The following is a 10481-nucleotide window of genomic DNA, read 5'->3' as shown; positions in this document are numbered from 1 at the left end:
TGCTTAAACTCATATTACAACTAGTTTTGAAAGAGTAATAATTATTGAATCAATTACTTTTGAAACTTAGTTTTTTTATATTAATTAAAATGGTTGTCTTGAATTATTGAATCAATTCCTTATTTATGGCATCTTACTGTTCATTGATGAGAGGATAATAAATTATTTATCTTCTTCTATTATTATATTTACGAGAATTAATATTAATTTATAGAAGGAAGCAATATCGATATGCACATTTAAAGTAGAAACACAGCAGTAAATTGGTTGTTCTTTTTTATTGGTTCAGAAAAAAAATACAGTTTTCAAAGAAAAAGATGCTATTTAAGTTTTGGAGAGGTTCCGTCTCCAACCTTTCTTCTTCTGAAACGGAAACAAGATTTATGGAAAAGACAAAGCTGCTGTGATATGAGACAATGCTTCCACCTGATGTTGCAGAGAGGTTCGCTAGTCCTCTGCTTCTTCTTCCTAATTAAAATTTGTCTTCTTATACAATTCAAATAAATGTCACCATAGAACTTAGGTGAAAAATATTTCTTATTATTATGGCATCTTGTAATAGATTAAAGGATACGTTAGTGATTTACCTTCCTCTCGTCGTTTTCATTTTTCTCATTGATGAATCTTCTTATCAATATTACTTTATAGAAGGAAGCAATCTCAATCTGCGCATTCAATGTTTTATTATAAACGCAGAAACACAGCAGTAAATTGGTTGTTCTTTTGTTGGTTCAGAAAAAATGCAGTTTTCAATGAAAAAAAGAAGATGCTATTGAAAAAGATGAATACAGTTGGCAATAGGAAAAACCCTAGAAATTGCAGAGAGGTTTCGTCTACTACCTTTCTTTCATATTCATCCTATTGGTTCAGAAAAGAGGTAAAGAAAAACAGTTTTCAACAAAAACAAGATTCATTGAAAAAATAAACCTGCTGTGATCGAAGACACAGTGCTTCCACCTGATATTGCAGAGAGGTTCGCTAGTCCTCTGCTTCTCTTCTTAAATAAAATTTGTCTTCTTGCAGAATTCAAATATTTTAATTTTAGTTGTTTACCTATACATGAACATTAGTGTATGTATTAATTTCTTTTAATGATTTGAGATTATATGTAGAACAATCAAGAAAAATGAAAAATCATAAAGTGATAAACATGCTGTGTTGCCAATAGCCATTATGCAGAAATACAAATATCAAGTGAAGCAACAGCCACAAAATTGCTTAGCTCAGTTCATTGGTTCAAAAAAGAGGCAAAAAGAAAACGTTTCAACAAAAACAAGATTCATTGAAAATATAAACCTGCTGTGATCGGAGACACAGTGCTTCCACCTGATATTGCAGACAGCTTTGCTCATAACTTTTTAATGATTTGCGATTATATGTAGAACAGTCAAGAAAAATGAATTTGTTTAAAAAAATTCATAAAACTTTTATAAAAACATAAAAAACAAAACTAATAACAAGATTATAGATATTCAACTAACCTTTGAAATTTATAAATAATTCATATACATTGACCTAATAAAACTATTTATTATGAACAACTTCTACAAATAATCCTACATACTTCTAATAATAATCCTACATACTTCTAATAATGGATTATATGGTTATGGAAAATTGTAACACTAAGTCGTATATTGCTAACATTTGATCAAGACAAAAAATCTAGAATTCTTCTTATTGTTACTATTAGAAATATTCAGAATACATGATCACTTTTCAATGAATATATCATTGTACATCTAATAAGTTAAATAAAAAAAATACAACTCTAAATAGTAATTAAATTACAAAAAAAATCATTTCATTTCGTATTCCACTAAAATAAAATACAAAAAAATTATATACAATGATTACAATAATGAAGGTCCCTTGAGTCCAAAAACAAAGGAGATTTCCACCGAAACCTACAAAAATAAAAAATGATATCATGTCAAAAAGAATCTTAACAAAATATTATTATTAGTAGATAAATTTACAAGAGTCTCATCATTAATACAATACCATTACTCCACTGAAAGAAGACCCATATGGAATGAGGGTTTTCGCCAGCATTATGCTATTAAGAACAATTAACATTAAACATAAACTCCTACAAACTTTTTTGAGAATTGAGACTCTTAAGTCTTTTAGCCCTGCAACCAAGATAGAAAAGAAACATGTGATTCAATAGCTGTGGCTTAGTCTACAAATAAAAACATCCGAATAGGACATTAAAAATTCACCATCATGTTCATTGACAAAATATAAGCAATTCAATTTCAAATATGATGTAAAGTATCTGAAATCACAACAACAATTCACTCAAGTTTAAGAAAACAACTCACCTTGAAGATATATATTTATCAATCTCGTCCTTCTCTGGAAGACCGTAAACAAACCAGCTTTCTTCAGGTAAAGTAGCAGTTTCATCTTGTATCTTCATATCTGCATTGATGCTTTCTTTTAGAAAACTTGCTAATTCCCTAGTCAAAATGGTATCATCAATCAGACAAATTGAGCTCATAAATTTTGAGAATTACCTTGCAGCAGAAGAACCGATTCATCATTGTAACTTTGTAACTTCCAAAATGTCATCCCATTGTTGTCCACAAACTCTGGATTGATTCTCGTAGCATCACATCCACTTTTGTCTTTAACATAAGAAAAACAATTGTCAACCCTTACAATAGCATAAACATTAAAACTAGTAACATATAAAACAATATGTATCCAAACTTTCCATTTTGACCTAGTTAAGTGCGTTAATTTATTTAAGAAACAAAATTACCTACACAGACTCTGTTTTCTGTTTTTACCACATTAACAACATTTATTTCTTTATTAAACCAAGACCTACCTAGATGTTTAACCTTAACATCTATTAAGAAACAATTAATCATGACATACATTTTTCACCTGTGCTCTTTAACCTTAACATCTCAATGTGTGCTTCGTCAACCTCATGCTCCTCCCCTGGAATGGAGGACACTTTGGCATTCTCATTCTGCAACTTTTGTGCAAGACACTTTATCTGTACATATCATACACACAGAATTATTATGAACTGTAACAGCAAGGATAATCCATATACAAAGAGCATCATAAGACCTTGTTTTATATTACCTTTTCTTTAGCTGCAGCAATCTTAAGTTTTGTTTCTTTCGCTACTTTTGCATGCCTTGAATTTTCGTCCTGAATATAACTCCTTAGTTTTCTGGACATATTAAGCAAGTTTCCCACCACTTTAATTGATATTAAGACAACAAAAGTAAGAAAAAAAAAAGAAAAGAAAGATGAAGTGGTGAAAGTAATAAAACAAAAGAAGAATACACAAAAAGGAATATTTTTTAACAGTACTTACTGAGTGTTCAAAGCTTCGTCACAAAGAAGAGTCATCAGTTTAAACTTTTTACACAAATCCAATTTATAGTATCCACTGATGCCTTCTTGAAACCAATCCACAGGGAAATCATTTAGATGATATGATTGCATAATCAAATCCTCTAAATGTTTCAACCATGAATTAGTTTCATTCTTGGTTGAGAAGGATGGAGACCTACACCAAAATAATCCATATGGAAACTTTAATTCAAGCATCTCAAAAAAATTTAATCACTGAGAAAACTCCAAATAAGAGTTGTAAGGGATAACTCACTCTTTCTTCGAATTGCTTGCAATCAATTCCAACAATCTAATGTGAAATTGAATCAGTGAGGAATTATGTTCATCCATACTTTCTTCACTGATCAATTCTTTAAAAATGGCTTTAGCTTCTCCTTCCTCGAGATCAAGAGCCTGATTAAAATTACACACAGGAATAACAGTGAAGAAACACTTGATTAATATATTATGAATGGTTGCAACACCATAACTATAAAGCAAGAATTAAGCTTGAACAATAATACCATTTTTTCTAGGGTATATAATTTAATGTAACAGAAGGGAATATCATTCATGGTCAAAACGTTCAATTAAATGACCAACTGCAAAATCATCTAAAATTTGACTTTCAAGTTGAGTGATATTGACAGAAATAATTAGTTCCAATTTGGTAACATCCCCTTATAGAATTAAAGGAATTTGCTGATCGTGATTATTCAATCAGGGAACTATTAAATGCAATTAATTAGAAAAACCATCAGGAAAATTTGTTAACACGAAACCATACCTTTCCAAACACTCTGCAAAACTCTAAAATCTGCAACGCATTGCCAACCTCTTTGGGTGGTAACTCGATGCCAAATATTTCTTTTAACTCCATGCCCGGTGGTAAAAGAATTTCCTCTGCAATTGCTTTGCTCTCTAAGTTCATTCCAAAATTCTCACCACCATCATCTTTGGTGCAAACTGCAGTGACATTTGCATCTGAAAAATTTTCATTTCCAAGTTCCCCTGAGAGAAATACTTCAGGCTCCTGCAAGAAATAACAAAAAAGAACACGAACCATCTCATGAAAAGTTTATCATAAATTGAAATATAAACACATTCGCTCATATCATCATTAACTTATCATGAATTCGCACAGTTAAACAAGGGATCCTTTTCAACAAAATCTGTCAACCACAAGAGAATTAGCAAAGGGGACAGGTAGAAAAATAGCATACCTTTATCAGATTACCCTCATTTAATGGATTTGATGTTTCTAAATTCTTCTTCATTGCAAGCATTTCTGCAACTGACTTAAAGCCAGATTCCTTGGCACTCCGATACAGGGGACCAGTAGGCTGTTCACCTCGTCGCTTTCTACAAACATAACTCCTTTATCAGAATGAACTCATGGATACACTACCAACTCAAAAAGCAAATAGAAAACATCAAAAAGAAACCCACTGGCAAAGACTACAGTTGCAAATGCCTCGACACTTCGGACATGTCCAATTAGCCAACTGTTCAACCTCTTCAGCATTCTCTCCATACCTAATTTACCACAGGAAAATCGTCATTGGAGAAAACATGAACATATATACAAGTATTGTATTGTTATACTTCCGATTCTTTGATTTTGTACCAAGGATATCTCAGCTGACAATCAGAGCCTAATTCCTTCTAAATGTATATAGAATGTTTGGACCCCAAATTTGGAACATTTCACATTTACAAAAACAATATTAGTCATAGTTTTTAGGAAAATTTAAGTTGTCCCTTGCATTGGACGTGTGTCCCAAATTCCATTGCTTTGCATCTATAGTTGAAACACACAAAAACCACCAAAATGTGTTGTCTTTTTTCCTTACAAGGACACAGGTATCCAGCATAATAAACAATCTTACTCAAGGTAAGCAGAACCACTATAGACAACAACTGTTTCATGGTCCTACCCTGTTCTCACAAGATATAGTATCTCATGAGGGATACCAGCGACCTGGTACAAGACAAGATATTTTTGATATTTCTTTGTATACTCTTGCAAAACAATGGATCTTTGGATGGTGTTGCAAATTAAAAAAGGTTTTCCCATAAACATGACCAAAAACAAGACCTTGAGCTCCTCTATGCCCTTCCACTGTTCCCATATCTTCATATATATCTTTGCTATGCTGCATATGATAGGAAGGAATATAGCAGTAACCTACTTGAGATTTCTTCCTCAACAGTGGTGCCAAGCATATCACACTTCTATGAAAAATACAAACATCTAAAAAAAAAAAAAAAAACCCAAGGTTTCTAATGCTGAACTGACCTAGTCAAGAGGCACTTGTGGCAGTACTTAATCGGACAATTCTTCCCTTTCTTTAAGTTCTTGCAGGTTGCAGCAAAATTCTCCTTCTTTTGCCGGCACTTCACAGTCGAAAACCAACAAAACAAATGTGTTATCATCCAAATGTACCACAAAATCAAGAAACAAACTGAACAACAAAGAGTAATAAAAAAAAATCACCACAATCCAACATGCAACATGAAAAATTAGACATCACATAAGTAAAAAAGAGAAGAATTAATAAAATACTTGATGACAAGATTTTCCAGTTCCACCAATTTGAAGGGGAGGACTGGCCACAACATCCTCGGAGTTCTTAGTCTGAGCAGAAGATAATCTCACGTCCATTTTGAGTAGGAGAAAGGAATTCTCTCTTTGAATGCTGAGTTGAAGGGAGTAGCAAAGGAAGGACGGCTGGTTTGGAATTTTGAGAGTGTCCTTCCGTCTCTCTCTATATATAGTTAAAAAAAAAATTTATTAAATGCGGCAATGAATATATTGATTTTTTTTATCAACCTATAAATGTATTAAAGCTAAATCTGAACAATTTTCTGAAGATGTTATTCTAATTTACTAAAAGTAGTCTACTAAATGCCAAGTGGATTACAATGGACATTAGCCATAGCTTTAGATTCCAAAACCAACACAGACTGTGATCCCAAAAAAGCCTGAGACAATACAAAAGTATTTAGTAGAATCTCAAATGCTGAGACAACACAAAAAGAAGCTTGAAAAAGAGGTATAAATGCTAAGGATAAGAATAGAAGTTATAAGCTTAAGATGAGGTAAAGTCCATGATATACCTCCAAATGAACATAAATGGAGTTTTAAATTAAATAAATAGTAACAAATGAATAAAAAAAGACCAGGGAACATAACGTGATTAAAAGAGCTAACAATACAGAGAGAGGTGATAGTGTGTGCACAAGGGAAGAGATGAACCAGCAAAATAAGTTATGCATCCTATTCTACTAATTTACTAATTTTTTGTTTAAATTAAAATTAGAAAAATTACTAATGAGTAATAGTACAATTGATTGGTTAACTAATGCAAATTTGACAATCATACTTCGACAAGGATCAATTGTAGAACAGGAGAACTTCTATTCGTATTCCTCAACAGTGAAGCAAGACAGACAAAATGATGTCTCAAAACTGAAGAACATATCACAGGCTACTTTAGAAGAATGTTTAAATTCCATTATCAACAAGTTCATGCAGTGGCAATCTAATGGTCTAGCTAATGCTGCCAGTGTGGATGAAGATTGTTAAGAGTCTGTAGTATGAAAAAAGATTCACATGCAATCCCCTAATAGTTTAAGTTTATTTTATGGTTGGTTAATGACAAATATATCATTATGTATTAAGAAGGATTCAGTTTTGACCATGTTCAGAACCAAATCACCCTAAATTTAAGTAGCAAATTGGTTCAAGTACTGTGTTGTGTTTCATTTCAAACACAAGCAGAGAACAGAGAGAAATAAATGTTACTTTTATGTTTTATGTATTTCCTAAAAGTATGAAAATGGAGTAATAATATACAAAAAATAAAAGCACCTAATTGACTATTCACTAATTCAAATAACATACATGGTCATATAAGAATACTTGTTTTCATGTCTCATCCAAATGCTGCTCATCTCCATAGCAATATCTGGTAAAATCACTCTTCACCTGTAAAATCACAGACAACACATGATAGATTTAATGTTCAAAGCCACCTAGGTTCGACACACAAGCAGCGGGTAGAATGGAATGATTAGAGGGAAAACTTGAACTAATGTTAATAGAAAACAAAACAAATTGAAAAGTATGGATGAACTTGATATTGAATGTATAAAATGACTATTTATAGGAATGAACTATTTGCTTGGTATGTACACCTATATGTTGTTGACAATTTTAGCATGATCCATGGACACTACACAAAAATGAACTCTGTACTACAAGGTTTGTTTAACCAATATATTAGTTCAGAATAAAAAAGATAATGTGGCAGAAACAATTAACAAACATGTTTAATCTTGTTAAAATCCTGGAACTGAGGTTAATTGACATTTCATATCGGTTTGACTCGTGCATAGCACACAATTCAACGACTGAGCCTTTTAGACTATACATCCAAATGTGACCATTTTAGATAACACATTATGAGTAATTTAAATTGAAACCAACGATGACGGTAAGAATTAATCTACAATGAGATTACCTGTTTAAGAATTGGAGTTGCACATGTTTCCCACAAGCTTTGACCATTTGAATATGTGAAGCATGAGGGCATGAGTTTTGCAGACTGCAAAACAGATGGCACAATGACAGGATATAAACAATACGAAGAGTACGTGACCCACATGATCATTCAATCAAAACATCAATGCACCAAGAGAAACATGAAACAACTGTTAGGACTCAAATAGTCTAGTCTCATACTGTTTAAACATACTAGATGACATTTACACTACATTTTGATAATAACATTCATGATTAAGTTTTGAAGTAACTACAGAGTTAAACCACATATCCTCCTCTTGTTTGAACATATGCTTTGGAACTTGCTAAATCAATTAAAAAACTTAATGAATTTATATTATATAACCTTCTATAAGACAAAAATAGCATGTCGCTGGTGTATATAATTTGTTTTTATCAATAAGTATTATCCAGCATTCAATAGTCTGTTTTTGAGAAGGATTTACTTTCTGGTAAGATTTTAATAAAATAAGATGAATATTTTTAAGTGCTTTAATTTAAAATTGTAAATGGCAATAATATAACACATTAAAGGAAAAATATTACACGTTATCCCTAAGACACTTACATTAATTTCCTCTTTTGATAAATCCAGCATATATCAACAAACCAGAGATGTACATAAGCAGTCTAACAAGAAAGAATAAAGCTATTTGGAGTAACATTTTACAAGAATATGAAAGATTACAAGAACATCCGCTTCAACTTTCTAACAATCAAACATTTGTTTCAGTACCCATTATCAAATGTCTTACCATGAATACAATCTATCTAATTCAATGTCCCAGAAGTACACTAGCTACTTCAAAAGAAAGTAATGCCAACAGTATTAGCTGATAAAGCTAAAGAAAGAAAATCTGATAAAAAAAATTAAAGAAATTTCCAAATCCAAATCACATTTAGACAACACATCAGGTGTTCCATTGGCTTCTCCCAAATGTGTGAATTCTTTCAAAGTAATGGTAGGATGATACGCATTTCCATTCATTTGACAAACATTATAAGAATAAAATGTTCATAAAAGAGTGACTTTTTACACTTTTAAGAAAATAAAATAGAGTAAAAAGTAAAGAAGGATAGTGTCAAATGAATGTAAAAAATTTGCATCAAAGTATCATTTTTTCATTCTTTTAAACTACAGTTTCCCTTGAATCAAACTTTCAACAACAACATTTAGCTGGTTTGAAACCTATGTCTTAAGGACGACTATCAAAGGTGCATGAATTCTTTTAAACTACTGCTTCCTTTGAATCAGACTTTCAACCACAATATTTAGCTGGTTTTGAAACCTATGTTTTATTTAAGGAGGACTATCAAAGGTAGCAGACAGTATGGGACTTTACAACACACATCCCCAGAGGGGAATGATGTCTGGTAAACTGGGTAATCCTACTAGGGTAAGTAATATTCCATCTTAAAACAGATTCGTATTAACCAAAGAAGTTGCCCCCACATACATATAAGTTGCACTGAAAGACTTGATATGTATGCAATGTGGGACTTCTAAACATTTCTCTTATAACTTGTGCTGTTAGCTTTTACATCAGACTTTTGATTTAAATTTGTCAACAAGTGAAGTTTACAAGTAGACTTTATTGGACAAACTCAATTCGTTTTAACAGGTTTCTTCCATTATAAATATTTAAGACTGAATTTAATTCAAACACCACCAAAGTGCTTATAGGTGTTTATGATGCAAGCATTTGCAACAAGTTATTTCTATTATTGAAAATAAATTAAAAATAAGGTGTTACACTTGGGATGTAAGTTTAAGTGTAAGTTGTCTTGATAACTCATTATGAGGAGATAAACTGAAAATAGTTTATTAACCTACTTATAAATCGTTTCAAACATTTACACAAATGCAAACACTCTAATTTCCAAAAAAATAATATTTTTACCAGAAATGGAAACACCTTTGTATAAGTTGTCTTTACAGTATCAAATTTAGAAAATTTATTTTCATAAATTACAAATAACACCTATTAGGTCAGACCAATAGACCTTTCATAATTACTATTATTATTAAACTACAGCTTTTATGTGCATGCTCTAAATTTCTTACCAATTTTATGAACTATTCTGAGTTGAGAAGGCCAATCATGATCTTATGAACTTGAGTGAGTTAATATAAACCCTAACAGTAAATTACTTCTTCCAAACTCATCATAGGTATGGTCTGATTCAGTTCATATGTTGAGAAAAGAAGAACAGAAATATGGTTTCCAATGAGTGAAAACAAATACCATAGGAACCAAGATGAACCGATTGCGACCACCATGCGGCACAAGTATGAAACCCAGATGAACAAGCAGTGACCGACTTCAGCGCTGAGACGGGAGCGAGTTGAATGGTGAAGAATAAAGAACCGGCCGGAGGGGACAGTCGCATCATCGGACATTGCAGAGATGTTGCTCTGTTAATAGCTTCAGCTTTCCTTCCTTCTTCTCTCAAAGAATTGTTATCATACAGAACTTTATTATATTTGGTAACAGGTTTCCATAATTATACTGAAAGTACCAGAATGAATACAAATGAATATATTTTATTG

The 10481-nt window shown here is 31.8% G+C and overlaps 1 protein-coding gene across 3 annotated transcripts; it reads right to left on the bottom strand.

Annotated features, from left to right (window-relative positions):
* Window positions 1-1635: 1635 nt before the first annotated feature.
* Window positions 1636-10233, bottom strand: LOC148200518 (uncharacterized). 3 transcript variants are annotated; one of them, XR_015785954.1, is made up of 16 exons: window positions 10177-10233; window positions 7890-7973; window positions 7271-7354; window positions 5930-6131; window positions 5663-5760; window positions 4813-4899; window positions 4587-4725; window positions 4151-4396; window positions 3638-3777; window positions 3344-3538; window positions 3106-3196; window positions 2890-3013; window positions 2523-2633; window positions 2328-2427; window positions 2005-2135; window positions 1636-1907 (listed from the first exon to the last, which is right to left on the bottom strand). XR_015785954.1 is itself a non-coding variant. In XM_088113246.1 (15 exons), exons 3-15 carry the CDS (start codon window positions 7324-7326, stop codon window positions 2093-2095), a joined length of 1632 nt encoding a protein of 543 aa, XP_087969372.1. In that variant the 5' UTR covers window positions 7327-7354; window positions 7890-7973; window positions 10177-10233; the 3' UTR covers window positions 1636-2092. The 3 variants fall into 3 exon arrangements, 2 of the variants coding, with proteins under 2 accessions (XP_087969372.1, XP_087969373.1); XM_088113246.1 differs by having other exon boundaries at window positions 1636-2135; XM_088113247.1 differs by having other exon boundaries at window positions 1636-2135; window positions 2899-3013.
* Between the last annotated feature and the right edge of the window lie 248 nt (window positions 10234-10481).

The sequence above is a fragment of the Vigna umbellata genome, chromosome 4 (assembly GCF_029865625.1).
Source record: "Vigna umbellata cultivar VRB3 chromosome 4, Vumbellata_1.0, whole genome shotgun sequence".
In the NCBI taxonomy this organism is placed as follows: domain Eukaryota; kingdom Viridiplantae; phylum Streptophyta; class Magnoliopsida; order Fabales; family Fabaceae; genus Vigna; species Vigna umbellata.
The sequence above is the reverse complement of the archived record's forward strand: the minus strand, read 5'-3'. Positions and strand labels throughout refer to the sequence as shown.